Source organism: Harpia harpyja, chromosome 9 (genome assembly GCF_026419915.1).
Source record: "Harpia harpyja isolate bHarHar1 chromosome 9, bHarHar1 primary haplotype, whole genome shotgun sequence".
Taxonomy (NCBI): domain Eukaryota; kingdom Metazoa; phylum Chordata; class Aves; order Accipitriformes; family Accipitridae; genus Harpia; species Harpia harpyja.
This window is the reverse complement of record NC_068948.1, coordinates 4,053,228-4,070,349: the sequence shown is the minus strand read 5'-3', so window position 1 is coordinate 4,070,349 and position 17,122 is coordinate 4,053,228. Positions and strand designations below refer to the sequence as shown.

Genomic DNA, 17,122 nt, shown 5'->3' with positions numbered 1-17,122 from the left:
TGCAATCCAGATAGAAACTATATGCTGTGGTTACATTATGCTTAGGCTGATGGTCAAAAATTTTTGTTTTTTTAAAAATATGATTAAGAGTACACCTTAGCTGAAACATTTCAAGGGCAACACTATAGCTGAAGCAGGTTGAGAATCAAAAGGTTTAGGTGTGACTATTGTCTGTGCAAAACTTTGTTTCATCCTTTCACAGGTAATTTGGTCTATCTTCAGTTTTTGCCTAAAAAGAGGATATGTTCCTCATTGTAAAATCGTGGTGAGTACTGTTGATGAAGGAGGATCCTGATGCTGTGAGGTGAATTGCTTGAGAATTTGATGAGCCTATGGTGTGTAACCAAGATAATCTTTATCTTTCAGTAATAGTGGTAATCTGCAAGGACACTTGAAGCTACAGTGTGGGATTTGATAAATATAGAAGCATGTGTTCAAGACATACTCTCAGAAAATCAAACCTTAATAATGGTGTTACTTCTAAAGGATTCAGATGTTTCAAATGAAACTGATATCGAATGTTAATAGAGTTGCTTTGTCTTTAAATAAGTTTCATTTCTTTTTTGTACAGCTCCCCCCATACAATGAAACAGTTTCATGTGGTATTAAGTCCACAGGTAAGTTTCATGATGGTAAGAAATCAACATCTATTTTTTTTTTAACTTAAAGGTTGTGCTTCTTACCTTAGATTTACTACAGCCTCTCTTTAAATTTAATCTTTAGAACACATTCGGCAGGTATATGCATATTCGGCAGGTTAGTTTTTTAAACAACTTTATTGAATAAGATCCATGAAAGTATTTGAAAATACTGCATTGAACTTCAGCTAATTAGAGTGGACATGCTTACTCCTCGATTGTGCTACCACACACTTTTAATGTCTTGCTGAAATATTGAGGGATGTAGCTGTAAAAATGTGGGGGGCTGAAGTTCGCTAGAGCACTTGTACTGAAGAAATAAGTAACCAGTGTGGCATTCAGCTGGCCCTCCTGTAAGAGCCATAGCATGAATATTTTCTGGCAGTTGCAACCTGAAGACAGCTCTACAAGCAGTGCTCTGTTTGGTGTTCCTTTTGACTCTTGTTTCTGTCTGGCTTAGCTATTTCTCTGGAAAATCCTTTTTCTTTTGGTGGAAATATGACTCTTGATGTAAAATGCATTACAGAGTTCCCATTGTAAAGCTGTAGCAGTCACACATGTACTCTGTCTCAACCCATAGTTTAAACCGAACTTTCACAGTATTTTAAGTGGAAGGTAAATTAGTGGGGGTTTTTTTGCCTGAACCAGAGGAGAGCAAGGAAGCTGAGACTTACCCAGATCTCCTTCAAAATAACGCAAGTGTCTGACTGGACATTTCTCAGAAGTACTTAAGAGGACCAAAATGCACATATTGATGTTTAAGAACACCTAATCATTATGCTTAGCTACTTTGGCCTTGATTTAAAGGTAAATAAGATAGCCAGTCATAAAGAAGGACAACAGGTCCCATTTGAAAGCAGATGTGCAACATTTCTGAAAATTTGGAACCTTTATTTAGTACAAGACCAGTTTTAGGACCCTGAGTAGTTTTAAGTAGAATTTTGAAAAGTTCATTAAAAGGACCATATGTTATGAATTGTCAACTGTTGTTGATGACAGGGGTGTCCAGTCATATATTGCTTTGTCTGACTATGGATTTAAGTTCTGTTCTTTAAGACTGAGATTTTAATCTTCACAAGCCATACAGAAAGCTGGTTTGTACAAATGTTTTTCAGATCATTCCTAGACCCTGAGAGAACCTCTCCCAGCCCTGAGATTAGGTAATGACAGCAAATTAGGTTTTGCCTGAAAAATGTCTTTAACAAGCTTGCACTGTACTGTGCATGCATATTGTCACTGTGATAGCTGCATAAGAAGCTCTGGAAACTAAAATGGAATGTTGTGCTTATGCAGAATATCTATAATTATAATAAGATGACATACACTGACCATGTTGTCACTCCCCATAGTCTAATTTTTTTTCTATACTTATCTGCAGTATTTAACTTTTATGGAATTAGAAGTTCTGTTAATACTCACTAGGAATAATCAAATCATGGCTGAAGCTCTAATATGCAGAACTCTGTTCAGACTGATTAGTACTATGTATTCACAGCTTTTGCTATTGTACATAGGCTTTGTCCTTGGAGTATCTGTTGATACTTGTTTCAATATGCGTGTCATGTTGTTCATGACAGATATACCTGTTTCAGTCCATTCAGAAATAGCACTGTGAACTAGATTGAAACAAAGATGCCCAGAAGCAAAGTGGAAAGTCAAAACAAATAGAAAAAAATCCCTCTCACTTTTTTGAAACAAACTTGACACAATCTTATGGCAAATGAGCTTCTGCCAATCATTCCATAGACTAACTATACATTAGCTACCGATGTTTATTATTCTAATCCTGCTGTGAGGTGTATAGTTTAATTCCTCAGCTGTAACTTCCTAATTTGTGTGTTAAATTCTAGAATATCAGTTATGCTCTTGGCAGGATTTTAGCTTACGATGTTTGTGTAGCACCTTCAGCTAAATTACCATTGTGTCATAATTGTAAGGGATGTGTTTTGTTTTCTGCTCCCCAGTTGCCCTGAGTTGGCTCTTGTGATTGTCTAGTGTACAGTAAGCTGATAAGTTCACCAAAAACAGGAAAAAAAAATATACTCGCTCCGATTATTTTTTTTTTTTTTTTTTTTTTTTGCTAGGTTAGCTTTTGGTAACACAACTACTGGAAGCTTGTTGTAGAGTAGAGGAGCAGGACAGGAGTGCGGAAGTGAGAACTCTCACTTTTGGCTGTCGTAGACTTAACTTGCCCACGAAGGGAAACCATGTTCTTTGTTTTGAAGCAATTACTATTTTTTTAACAGGGATTTTGGAAAAGAAGCAGAAGTCCCAGATTATTTTGAACTGGTAGGGATTTGAAATGTGCCAAATAATTCATTCTTCTCATGGTTGGAGGAATATTAGGTGTTATCAGTTGTTGCTTGTGCTTGTTCCTGTTGTAACAAAGGGTAAAGAACTAGCTCTTGGTTCATGCTTGAACTAACAAGTTGCTCTGTAAGCAGATGAACTAATGAGGAATAGTTTTGTTGTGGATTTGTGTCCCGTACCCCTTAAAACCCCATGCTCTGCATTTGCAAGCAAATGAAGCTGTGGCTGGTTTCGAGCTGTGTGTGTCCTGACAGGTCAGCCAGCGTATAGCACTGATAGCCAGTTGTGTTGCTGCTGAACAATTAGGTGATGTCTGAGATCTCCCAGCCCTTCCCTCTTAAGTGGATATTGATATCAGGCAGCAGCTTTCCACCTCCCTGCCTCTAGGCTGCTGATTTTTTAAAAAGAAACTTAAGCCCTCTTTTCTGGTTGGTGATAGCAGGTCAGTGATTGCAGAAGTAGTTGATGAATGGTGGATTGACAGGCATGGTGTTATAAAATGCTTTCTCGTGGGTGTAGGGGAAGGGTGAAGAAAATGTGAAATTTAGGCTCTTGTTAACATGACTTAGAGAAATCAGATGTGTATGGAGAGGTTTTTGCGCTTTTTTTTTTTTTTTTTAAAAAGTTTCCTTTAGTCTGACTGGCAGCAAGATTGAAATGTGTTTACTTCTCATTTAGGTTAATAGATAAAAGCAGAAAAGCAATTAAAATATGTATTATATATCTTTGTTCATTAATTCATAATATGTTGGTATTGCATGTGTAAGTCAGACCTCAACACACACTGAATGTTTGTTACCCTTCGTTTGATATTAAAAAAATATGTACCTTGTAGATTCTTTTTCTTTCACATTTTTTTTAAAGCTAAAATTTTCATTAGCAGACTTCTCTAGAAGGTATTTGGAGAGTTTCAAAACAGTTATATTGACAGTTATGTATCAAAACATTCTCCACTAGACTCTGTTCTCCCATAGGATTATTTCTTTAGTTGTGCAAATAACTTTTTTTTCCTTAGGAACTGTTGCTTGCTTTTTGTTATGTTGTTGGGTTTTTGTTTTTTTTTTTTTTTTTTAAAAAAACCACTTCATTTTTAGTGTCTGTGGTATAGTTGAAAATAGGCACTTGTTGATGTGTCAAACATACTGTAAGTTGCACAAAATCTTTGAAATTTAGTGGTGTATCCACTTACATTCCTTTTGAGATACCTATCTAGTGTTATTTGGTTCCCTAGTAACAGTCTTAAAAATTTGAAATGTGTTTCTTAGCCCCCCCATCTTTGAGGAAACAAAATATTAAAATGAATGCCTTTGAAACAGTAACATACATATCATAGAAAGACCTACAAAACTTTAACTACTAAAATGTGAGCTTAACCTTTAATGTTTCTGAGACTCAGTTACGTTAATTTTAGGTCTTTATTTGATAGTTATGGAAATAGTTGTAACTGAAATATTCAGTGTGACTAGTTAGCATGCGTGCATTATAAAACTAATTAAGTTCCATGAAATTGCAGTACTTTGTGACTATTTTGTGATACTGCAGCCTGCCATGAGAATATTTCTTGGTGTTTCTTTAAAGAGCATGTAAAAAAATTCCTAGGTAAATAAATCCCAACAAAACCCGGAACAAACCAACCCCCCCAAACCAATCCTGTTCATTAATTTTTCAGTACTGCTTGTATGTACAAGTTGAACGCTGACTTATGTTGAGGTGTATCTGTTGTATTTCTTGTCATAGAATCATACAGTCATATATATCGTATTCTCATATAGTAATAAATTCAACTGTGATAAAATTAAATAAGTTATTGATGAGCCTAGAGTTTCAAAAGCTGTAATTGCAGTGTTTCCATACAATTAATGAAAATATTTTTCAGTTATTAAGGATGATGATAAGTCTTTACACACCAGGAAAACCAAAGCATCCCCCCCCCCAAACCAAACCCCACACGTGGATATTTTTAAAAGTTAAACAGGTAAAGGCTTGGATTTTGTAACTGTCAGTGGAAAAGACTGGCTTTAGAAGCAGTGTGGAGTTAAATATTGCACTATATTTTATATGCAATTATCCAATAATTAACTTAATGCAGAATATTGCTAAAGTCATTGAGCATTAATTTTTTTTTTTTTAATAGGTGAATTTAATAGGTGTTATTTGCAGGAACTGTGCAGTGATTTGGAAAATTACATACTCTGTTTAAGAACCTGAATCGTACCCTATTGTCTTTAAGAAAATGACATTTTGAAATAGCCTTCAGGATTGAGATAGAGAATAAGAATTATTTTTGTTTGAGGGAATGTAGTTTGTTTTCTGAGTTGCAGGAAAATACAGGGTTTTTTTCTTGATTTTGTAGCTTTTTGATCAGATGTCATTCACTAACTTAGGTTTGCTCTTGCTTTTCCAGGGGAAGAGTATCAGAGGATTGAATTTGGTGTTAATGAAGTTATTGAGACACAGTCATCTGTACTAAATAACACCGACTACAGTATTTCAAGTACTCTGAATCCTCAGGCTCCGGAATTCATTCTCAGTTGTGCACCTGCTCAGAAAACCCCTGATGATACTCTCGGTGAAACAAACTACAATTCCATTGACTGCCAGTTCACTGATCCAACCCTCACTTTGGACAGCGGTTCTAATGCTGAAAACGATGGCTTGTCTGGAGGCCTTGGGCAAAGGGAGCGTAAAAAGAAGAAAAAAAGACCCCCTGGGTACTACAGTTACTTGGAAGATGTCAGTGATGGCATTGCTCCCACAGAAGCTCTTGTAAATGGCCATGCAAATTCATCGGGACTAAACAGTATAAGCACGGAGGATACGGAACTGACGGGAGATATACCCTCCCTGGCCACACCAAGGACTTGCAACAGCCCGGACAACTCTGTGGACTTCGTTAATGAAGCCGTCTCTGATGATTCTGTTTCTAGCACACTAGACAATACCAGGACTGCAGGGCAGCCTGAGGTATGCCGTGTTACTAATTCTGAACAGTTTTGCATCCCCTCAGAGACTGGCAGAGATAGCCCTTTAAGGACAGCTGTTGTACAGTCTTATGCTGGTACTGATACTACTGAAAATCTTGGCGTTACTAATGGACAAACACTTGAATCCTCTGGTGAGGACACAGCTGCCAATGGGGTAGAATTGCACACTGTGGAAAGCACTGACTCAGACCAAGCTAAGCCTGAGGAAGCTTCACCTACTACTGAGGCAACAGTCCCGGTTGCAGGATCAGTCCCTGTTAATCAGCCTGCAAAATCGTGGGCTAGTCTTTTTCACAATTCCAAGCCCTCTGCTTCCACATCTGTGGTCTATGTTGAGACTAAGTATACCCCTCCTGCCACATCTACTCTGGTCCCTGAAAAACAGGTTGAAGTCAAAGAGGGACCTGTTCCAGTTTCAGAGGATCCTGTAGCCATAAAGATTGCAGGTATAGTTAATACACACGAGTGGATGTTACACTGGAAGGGTATTAACTCTGCTTGTAACAGGAGCGTGCTGTATTGATAGAGAAGATTCCTCTGTTAATGTTCTTAATAAGATGACTGTTCAAACACTGCTATGGAAGGTGTAATTTAAATAAGCTAGTTTTGCATCCCCCTGCGTAAACATTCCAACAGGATGTTACCATGTCATTATCCCAGATGTGGTAAAACTATTGCTACTTGTCAAACAATATTTTTAAGTGATCTGTGATTTTTAAATAGGCTGGTTGCATTCAGCTGTGTGCTATTGTAATAAGGAGAATTATGTTAGAAAAGTTTGTTCTGAAAATGGTGTGTTATATTATCCAGTATTTACAATCTTGTAGTGCCTTCTGTTACAAGAAGGGAAGAGCATTGATATATTTATGCCAAAGTAGCTGAAATTTCTGGACACTTATAGTACCTTAAGTGTAATGTCTAAATAGGTCTTGCTTCAGAAATTCTAATTCAGGAAATAGTTTTTATATTTACTGATTTGCTGTTTGAGAGGTCTGTCCTTCAAATTTTGAAGAATTATCCTTCACCATTATAAACAATATTATTTTACTCAGAAACAATGCTAGCTATTGCCTATTCAAGAATAACCATAAGGAACTGTCCAGAGGGTACATCAGGAAAGGCAGTGCATAACATAAGGGCTTTGACAGTTGGTCCTGTCATATTTGTGGTTCTAATGAGAAATGCTAGAATGTGCATGAGATCGTTTTTGCAGATTTAGTTAGAAAACATGAAGAAGAATATCCAGTTGGTTGCATTTTGTGTCACTGACTGGTGAGTGTTGGAACAAAAATAATTTTTTTAAATCTGTGAAATAGTCTGTATGTGAAAAGGCTTGTACAAAATCCTGCTATTTATGCTACAAGCTAATTTACAAGTACAATAGTGTTTTGTGTGTGACAGCTTCAAGTCAAAATTTTTTACTGTTACCAGAAGCTGACCTGGAGATTTCTATTCAGAATACCCAGAAGTATATGCCTGCCTCTCATCCCCTCCTTACTCAGTAATGGTTTCACTACTTAAAATTGTTGAGAGGAAAGCTGTCAGAATAATTTAAATTTCTGCATATTTTTTACTTAGGTGTTGCAAATGCAGTTGACTGTATTAAAAAAAAAAAAGTATAAGCAGGTGATTATTGTTTGTATGAACCCATACCTGTGGAGTTTGTTGTACTCTTAGAATATTAAGCTATCATTTGGTAGTGAATTTTAACTTAAAACTATTTTGTGACAATCATAAAGCTAGAACTGCTTGCCATAGATGAAAAGGGTTTTTTTTCCTCTTGTCCAAGTTGCTTCAGCTTTAAGTTAACTTTCTAGACTTTTACTGTTTCCATACTATTTTTTGCCACCAGGTGGGAGCAGAGCTTTTTATTTTGTCTTTAATGTATTGAAATAGCAATGTAATTTTTATACAGTTTTCTTCTGCACCTTCGCTATTAGCTAGCTGGTTTTGCAGAGGAACAGTCTGAGTATAGATCCTTTTTTGGTGAAAAGGAATTCGTCTTCTCATTGTAGCTGATTTAGGTAGGAGTTATATTGCTGCAATTCCTGTAATTCAGATGCTACTGATTTCAGTATAAAATGTTTACTTGAAGATCTGAATGCCATGTAATCAGTGCTTTGCTCTGTGGAAAAAGGTGACTTTCTTCGTTGTCTGTTCTTTTTTTAATGTTCTCTGTCCTGTTTGTAAAATGGGTACATTAGTGCTTTGTTCATACCCCCACGCTCAAAAATGTGTTACATGAGTTTCAATTTATGATTTCCAGACAGATAATTTGCTCTGTTCTGTACATATTTAATTTCAAATCTTTTGCCTAGGTTAACATCATTGTATAAGGGTATATAGCAATCCTGTATGTTTTTCATAGGTAGCTGCTGATTGTGTTCCTTGTTTTCTGTGTGGCTGAGTTGAGATCCTGTTGTTGGATTTGCTGGGAATTCACCAGTTTCAACTCGTGCCAATGGGAATGAATTTTTGACCACAAGTGCCGTAGGGTGCTAAACACAGGTAAAATCTAGACCTAAAGTATCTCGAGTTTAGCAAGCAAAATTAGCAAATCTTCTGACTTGATGTTGGAGCTCTGAGGCTTTTCTGTACGGTTTTTATTTAGAACAGCTGCTCAGGACACAAGAAGATAAGTTACTTTTCCAGGGACAAATTGCTGGTTTGTGCCATAATTTCACCAGTTCTTACAAGGGAGGTTAACGATTCACAGGCACCTTGAAGATTGTTTAATGCTGCTTGATTCAACTGCAAAGGTCTGTGGTTTCTTAGTTCTCAAATTTAAACGAAAGCTACATAAGATGAGGAGATGAACATCAGGACTAGAAGATAAATAAAACAGACAAAGAAATTTCATGTTAATCTTGATGAGAAACAAAGATACCAAAGTGTTAATTTTAGCAAGTGGGTAAGGTGCGTGGTGAGCTTTACTGGCACCACTAGTGAACCAGTTAAACGAACTTCTAAAGCAAACTATGAGCCATTGATGTTTATTTGGCAAAACTCAAGGCAGATAGCATCAGAATGGTAGAGAAGTAAGATACAGCACTTCCATATTTAGAAAGGGACAACTGTACTAATTATACACCTTAGCCTAATTTAGATGCTAGGACAAACATTTTAATAATTCATTTCTAAGGGACAGTAAGGTTATAAATAGTCCATATTTGTAAAAAATAAGGCTCTCTTCCAGGCTTCACTTGCCATGTTTCACAGTTACTACCCTCTGATGCATAACCTGATAATAGTTAATAATGCCTTATGTAATGTTCTAAGTAACTAGGGAAATAAGTGATTGGGAAACTAGCTGTTCTGTGAGTAGTCTTTTAACTGTTCTTGGTAACTTTAGGAAAAATTTCAATGGGAGAATCTAAAAAGATTTTCTGAGTCATGTTTTCTTTCAGTGTTTTCATTGTGGATGATGGTGGAATTAACAGTGCATGTAAAATCTGTTTACAGCAGGCAGAATTTCAGATGAATTGAAGAACACAAACATTTAAGATCTGAATAAATCTGGAATGATTTTAAATTAGGGGGGGGGGGAATCCAGTAAATGCAAGTGTGGAAGGATACACCAGAACAGAAATCAAATGCAAGCATACAGTACAAAGAATAAATGGTTGGTAATAGTATTAGAGAATAAAAGGATCTGTAAGTTCTAGGGAATTGATAAGCGTCTGTAGTAAAGCTGAAGACGCAAAGTTTTTTTCTACTGTGTGTTAATACCAATTTACATGGAAAAGATGGAAGATAACTATAATTCTGTTGTTGCTGTTGAGGACTCAATGAAAATGCCAGTCTTTGGGCATTACTTCTCAAGGAAGAAGTGATAGTGCAGCAGTGAAAACAGAAGTAAGAGTTGAAAACCATACTTTCTTGGCAAACATGGAAAATTTGTACTTACTTTGTCTCGGATGAGATTGTTGGAGTCATCATGGATGTAACTTCAAATACATAAAACAAATTCGTAAAGAAGATAAGTCACTGCTCTCCCAAGACTGTAGTGAACAAGACAAGAATTACTTAGTTTAATTTGTAACAAAGGTGTTTCAATGTTACATAGTAGAAAAATTTTTCTTACTAATAAAGCTAGGTAAGCACTAGAGGAAGTAATTGTGGCAGGGAGGCAAGCAAGGTTTGGGCTTTTTTATAAACAACTTCAGAAAGTTATCCTGTTGTACTATCAAAATGCATTCTTGCAGAAACTAGCAGTGTTGTCCTGGCATTTTTTTATCATTGTCTGGATATGAAGGAAGATGTGAGTGACTTATGTGATATTTGCCAAATAATAGTCTCAAGCTAAGCGTTAAATTGCTAACTTGTAACACATATCTCTTCAGCGTGGAGACCATATCCACATGGTTTCTCTTTTGTTAAACTTTGGACTTGCATTGATTAGGGAATTATCTTTTTTGGTTTTTTTTCTTCCCTTAAAAAAAAAATGTGACAGGTATTTGTAATAACCCCACCTGGTGAATGAACTTTAGCAAAATGTTTTCTGTTTACCAACAGAAATTTCTAAATATGATAATATTATTCTAGATAGATGTGTTTTCAAATCAAGGCTATGTTTCACAAGTCAGTATCCACCAAAGCGAATGTGAATTCTTTCTGGTTAGTGACGTGTGCTTTATAACAGGCTTTGAAATTTTAAGAAGGTTTTCTCATGGTTGTAAGTGTTTTTTTTTCTTCTGATACTCTTGTTAAAAGTTCCTTTAGTTATTGTGTAAATGTTAGATGTGAGATGAAAATGTGGTATTGAATGTAATTGCTGTACACAAAAATAATTCTTTGTTGAAAGAAACAAAACTTGCTGTAATTGCTCTAGACATTGTTTACAAAGCAGTTTTATGACCACAAGAGGATGCTAAAGGTCCTAATAACATTTTTATTTAGTATGATACAAAAATGGGGAAGAATACAGTTAACTTAAAAAGTTACTGATAGACATTAAAAATAAATACCCTTTTCATAATTTTTATCCTAATTTTCCTAGTTATAGTTATACTAATATCCTAGTTATATTAACAAAAAGATTGTATGTGTGCACAACACGTTTCAAACTTCGCTGCTTTAACAATATATTCTGAAATACTTGAGCATTAATAATTTAATAACAGATACGTTTCAACACTTGCAGAAGAATTTTCACCTGAATCTGTGCTAGGTGCTGATGTCTTCCCTTTTACATCTTTTTGCTGTCTGCCCTTTCAGGTGTCAGGTTTTTTATGTAATAGAAGACTGATTTAAATATTTTCTATTTTTTGGCATGTTTTTATTTGGTTAGAACTGGTGGTGTCATCAGGAAATATGATCTTATCGGTAAAGAGATAGTTTGCAAGTAGAAGGACATGGATTTTGTTTGCAATTCTGCCACCTCCTTTGCTTAGTCATGGCTTTGTGCCGCTGCTTTTCCACCGATGTCATGTTATCTTGTCTGTTTAGATAGTCCTTCTAGTGAACAGCTCAAACTTCTAAGTTTATGTAGTGTAGCATATAAGGGCTTTAGAGGCTCTCACATTTATTGTAAAAATAAATAATCTCCTTGGTAGACAATTGCTATGTGTATTTGCGTGTTTTACTCTGTCTTGTATACCTCTTGTCCTTATTTTGCAAATTTAAAATACAGCAGATCCAATATTTTCCTTAAGCAGTTTTTATTTAGGTACCTAAATAACAGGTCAGGCTTCCTGGAAAATCTTTCCCCTGTTGCTCTCAGTTTCATAACTGAGACAGACTTATTTATGTACAGTGGTTTCTAATTTTTAAACTCAGGCTATTGCTGAAGTTTTTGAAAGCAGGAAAACAGTACACATTATATTATCTAAGCCTGTTATCTTGTAGATTTTGGAAGTCTATATCTATATAAATAAAAGTATCTGGTTTTAGGAAAACTAAAAACAAATAGGTCATCTTAGTTTTGAAATTACAATGATTAGTTTTTGTACCAGCATCCTCCTGACCCAAATTCCAGGATGTCTTTGGTTGAAGAAATATGTCTGATTTGAAATATGAGCAGTGTTTAAATGGAGCAAAAATTATTTGCTGAAGTTTCTGGGAATCTTGTTAATTGATTTGAAATATTTTGTAATGCGTCAACAGATATTTGTTTTGATGGCTAGCATGTGCATTTTGTTGATGCTCAATTTACTGTTTCTCATTCTGCAGAAATACTGGAAAATGTAAGACTAATACATAAACCAGTGTCTTTGCAACCACGAGGGCTGATCAACAAAGGAAACTGGTGCTACATCAATGCTGTATCCTTACCTTGGAAAAAATTAATACATTTAAGTTAAAATTTGTATATTATATCTGTCAAAGTTTTTCTGGATTATTCTGGTAAGTATTTTATAAAAGCGTTTGTCTTCCCATATCCTACTACTGTGGTTAAAATGTTTAAGGGTAGCATCTAGAAATCTAGGGGTATTTTGGATCATTGAACCATGTGTCCAGGGTTCCCCTGCAGTTGGTTGCACAATCTTGTTTGCAATTTGTCTCTGTTATCTCTGTCAAAATACTTCAGAACTGTTAACTTCCTCATGACTGAAAACCTTGTAATTTCTGGTTATGTTTACTCATGACTCTTTGTGCGTCAATTTAAGTGGTTATTGCTCTTTTGTACTTGAAGTCAGCTATTCTTACTCTTAGGCTTTGTTTTGGCGATTTGGTAAGTGGATCATTTGGTTTTCTGTTGAGCAGGCTGTCGCTATCGTATCAACTGTGTAAATGTGGTGTTTAACCCTTTTACAAAGGGATGGAAGATTAGCTCACTCTTAATGTATTAGAATTGTATTCCCCTGCAAAAGTAACTTGTACCTTGGGTAACAGAAATCTTCCTTTTTCAGTGCTGTCTTATGATAATTTTATCAATAATAATTTTTTTATTAATGTATCCCTATCGCTTATGTTAACAATGGCTCACTGCAAGTGACAATTAGGATACTTTAACTGCTAGTGAAAAATATTACGACCAATTTCAAGACTGATCATTGCAGAACCTAATGATGCATTTCCAGACCAGCAATCGTGCTTTAAATGTCAGCTTTTCTCTCACATAACCAGTTCTGCACTCATGTGATTGTATGTATTAGCTCCCATTTTTTCAGTCTTAAAATGTTACATGGGAATTTGTTACTCAATTTTTGCACACTGCAGGGACCAAGTTAATATATCTCTCTAGCTGTAGAGGTTGCTGCCTTTTTTGCCATTTCCCTGCCCCTCCAGTCTTTTAATACATTTCCTCTGTTCACTGTTCTTGCCGAGCAGCACAGACTTTGATGTTTTAAAAGTATTTTCTCCCAACGTAGGCTGTAGTTTTACTGGTTACTCCAAAACTCTTCCTTACACTGCAGAATGTTTCACATCACAGCGGGGTTTTTTTGTTTGGTTATGGGGGTGAATCATCACCTTTAACTTGAAGTCTGTCAGCTGGCTTCTTCCATTCTTCTCAGAAAGCATGTTGCAGGTTATCACTTGCCAATTTTCAAATTGTTAATTTTATGAAGTCTTTCCTATGAAGGTTCTTTTCCTCTCCTGCTCCTGGACTAAATGTTTCCTTTCCCCTTAATTAAAGTTTTTGACATTATTGAAGTGCCAGTGAAATCACTGCATGTTACAAGATGCCAGGGTTTTTTGGTATAACTTCTGTACATTATTAGTTAATGTTATGATAAAAGTCCATCCATCTGTTCCAATTTAGTTATTGGATTGGTCTACATAATAAAGAGTTAGCTTTGTTTTGCATATAATTTTAAATATAATTGAATATTTGGTTAACATGCAGATTACATTTTCTGAATATTTCCTTAATGCCACTGCATAGACCCTGCAAGCCTTGGTTGCTTGCCCTCCAATGTATCATTTAATGAAGTCCATTCCAATGTATTCAAAATCACAGCGGCCGTGTACCTCAACACCAATGATAGACAGTTTGTAAGTAGCTTGTTAAAAAAAATATAAAATAAATCTGTGATCTGACTAAGCTCATTCAGAAATATCTTAACAAATGATTGTTTACTGCAATTGTTGAAAGTTGATATGTATCCAGAAGTCTTTTTTGTGGGTTTTTTTTGGTGATACATGGTTTTTATAATGAACTTGGTATTTTACAATTGCTTGACTAGTCAAGGAAGATAGTTCCTGTTGCCTGAGGAAGATCAGTTTTAAATAGTGTTTAATATGCAAAACTGAACCGTGAGAGCTGCAAGAACTAACCTAACACCTTGGTTTCATTGGCAATGATCAGGTTAATTTTTGTGTGAACTTTACTCAGACTTATTATGATATTCTTTGGTTTGGTTTTTTTTTTTGGCGGTCAGTAATGACAATGATCTAATTTTATTATTTGTCCTTCTAAGTCTTAACTTGCTGCTCATGTCTAGTTGTTCCTTCCATTCTGTTTCAGTGTTCGTTTAATGAATGAGTTCACTAATATGCCTGTACCTCCTAAAGCAAAACAAGGTGAGTGGTAATAGAGGGAGAAAAGTCTTAAAATCATGATAAGAAGGCTTTGTGGTAAGGATCTGCGTTGTGTGATGTACTTAAGACCTTTAAATACTGGTGCTTGATCCCCTTCATGGCTCTTTGGACTTTTGGCGTTTCTTGATATCTTAAAAAGTTTGTTATTGCTTTTCTGTCAGTGTTATGTGTTTTATAACTGGTGATTCATGTCAAGAAGTCATAGGTTTTGCACCTTAAATGTTTTCTTTTATTTGGTAGACCAAATGTACAAGTGCAGTAAGAATAGTTTTTGTTGAAGATTAGCTTAAATGTTAAGATGTCTTCTAAGAACATGCCCTTTGTAACAAAATCATTTGATATTCACTGTATTTTACTCTGTTTCCTTCCTTACATATTCCTAGCTGTTTGGTTTATCAACTTGCTCAATTCTATCACTTTTCCTTAAATACTAAACACTCACTTTTGTTTGGAACAAAATGGGGCCATAATAGGTCTCTTTAGCAGTTAGAGATTGCCTGCAGGCATGTTATCATGGCTTTTAATTCCTCCCTATCCTATGCACTATTTCAGTGTGAAAACTTCAGAAGTGTATGGGTCTTACTAACATGTGTTTAGGATCAGTGATGATTACGTAGTGAGGAATAGAATGGGGTTTTTTTGATGCAAATAAATTATCTTGTAGGTTTCATTTTTTAAATCTCTGAACCAAATCTGTTGTATTAAAAACTTATAGAAATAAAGAACAGTTTCAGGAATGTGTTTATGTAACATTATAAGAAAATATCACAAGGAGCTGGTTGTTCCAGTGATTTCCAAACAGTTCAGACATTTCTGTGGTTTGCTGCTTAAGTTTTGTTTCTGTAAAACAAATCTTACTGTCTTATGCAACTTATTATACTTCTAGGTCATTTTATTGTATTGTGTAGTTTTCAAATATAGTTTCTGAGGCCTTGTATTGCCACTAGGTTGAACATTCTGTCAGACTGTTCCTTGTTTGTTTTTTTGTTTTTCCTCTGCAGTGAGGAAAAGTGATCTATTAGAATTACAAATATATAAAAGACTTAAGGAAGTGTTCTTTGAGTACAAAAGTAGTACAAAAATTTAAATAGAATTATTCTTTTATGATGGTTATGGATATTCTTGCTAATCTTCAGAGTGTTGACTATAAAAAGAGTACTCACTTTTCCAGACCATCTGTAAGTCTATGTAGGGTGACATAAGATGTTTTTAAAAAAATGTGTACGGATAAGAGAGTTGTATCTTATGAATTCTGAGCTTGAGTCACTAAAATTGTAATAAGACTATTAATAAAAAATAATTTTGGATTCCAAAATCTAGTGATGTGTGAAGAGAGTGTTAAGCTAAAATGTAGAAAAACTTCTATATATTGTTATTTATATGTACTACTTTTTTGCCTTGCAGCTTTAGGTGATAAAATTGTGAGAGACATCCGACCAGGAGCTGCCTTTGAACCTACATACATTTATAGACTTTTGACGGTTATAAAGTCAAGTCTGTCAGAAAAGGTGTGACTTACAAATCTTTGACTTCTGTAATTGCATTGCAAGGCAGTAACTGTCATTAAAACAATATAAAGCCATACATCAGGTTCTGTGCCTAAATACCACTAAAATCAACTAGTTGATAGTTCGTTATAATGAAGCCAGACTGTCTTGGGACTTAAATTATAGGAAGATGTTAATTACAAGTTTGGCAGTTCGATATGTCAGAATAATAAATTACTATTGGAATGGAACATCTCTTTTTATAAAGAAGGTACCTGTTGATTTATATTTAAGAAATGAGCAGTAGTTCATTTCTGCTTGGGATTCAGCTTGGAATGGTTGAAGGTCCACAGAGACTTCAAAATACTATTTCACATTTAGTTTTAATTTAAAGAAAAGATAATGGTTCAAACCATCTTTTGATTTGGCCTTGGTTTGACAGCAACTTTTAATATTACTTTTAAAAGAAATAGCCCAAAACAACAACAACAACAACAAAAAATTACCAACTCGGATGTTAAATTGAACTTGTATTGAGACGAATGCAGAAATGCTTGTTTCCAGGTCAAGCTTATGTGCGTACTTACTGCTTATGGCAGGTTAATGAGGGGTTGTTATAGTAAAATTTAAACTTTATTTAATTTTACAACTTAGCTAATTTACCAACTATTCAGTCTAAATTTACAGGAGAAAGCTAGATGTTCAATGCCATTAACCTTGTGTTAAAATGAAAACATGAAAATGTCATATAATAATTGAAAAAACCATTTTATTCAGGGCAGGCAAGAGGATGCTGAAGAATACTTGGGATTTATCCTCAATGGACTACATGAAGAAATGCTGACCCTAAAGAAACTTCTCTCTCCACATAATGAAAGTTAGTGGATTTTTTTTTTTTGTAGCAAACTTAATTTCTTTCAAATATTTTCCTTTTTTTGTGGTGATTCTGTAATACAGAGTAATGTTTGGAGTAGATGTTGAGATAGGGATAGAGTGCCATGTTTTAGGGGACTCAAAAGACATTAACAAATAATCTTTTGTTAAAATGTGTCCGAAGGATAAAATGAGTCCATTCTGTCCAATTTATGAATGATCTGAAGTGTTACTGGGATTTGGAAAAGCATTATCATTCTGTAAATACTCTGAATGACAATAATAATAAGTCATACACTTGGTCCTCCTGAACAACGAATTTCTGTATTGCAAATTTTTACTGAGC

The 17,122-nt window shown here is 35.1% G+C and overlaps 1 protein-coding gene across 1 annotated transcript in view; it reads left to right on the top strand.

Moving 5' to 3' along the window:
* The window catches only part of USP10 (ubiquitin specific peptidase 10), a 56,334-nt gene that overhangs the window by 24,150 nt on the left and 15,062 nt on the right, over nt 1–17,122 (top strand). Inside the window, exons 3-9 of the mRNA XM_052796267.1 lie at nt 572–617; nt 5,353–6,378; nt 12,104–12,195; nt 13,761–13,870; nt 14,343–14,398; nt 15,821–15,924; nt 16,681–16,780. Coding sequence (XP_052652227.1) covers nt 572–617; nt 5,353–6,378; nt 12,104–12,195; nt 13,761–13,870; nt 14,343–14,398; nt 15,821–15,924; nt 16,681–16,780 — 1,534 coding nt within the window. The remainder of the gene's footprint in view (nt 1–571; nt 618–5,352; nt 6,379–12,103; nt 12,196–13,760; nt 13,871–14,342; nt 14,399–15,820; nt 15,925–16,680; nt 16,781–17,122) is intronic.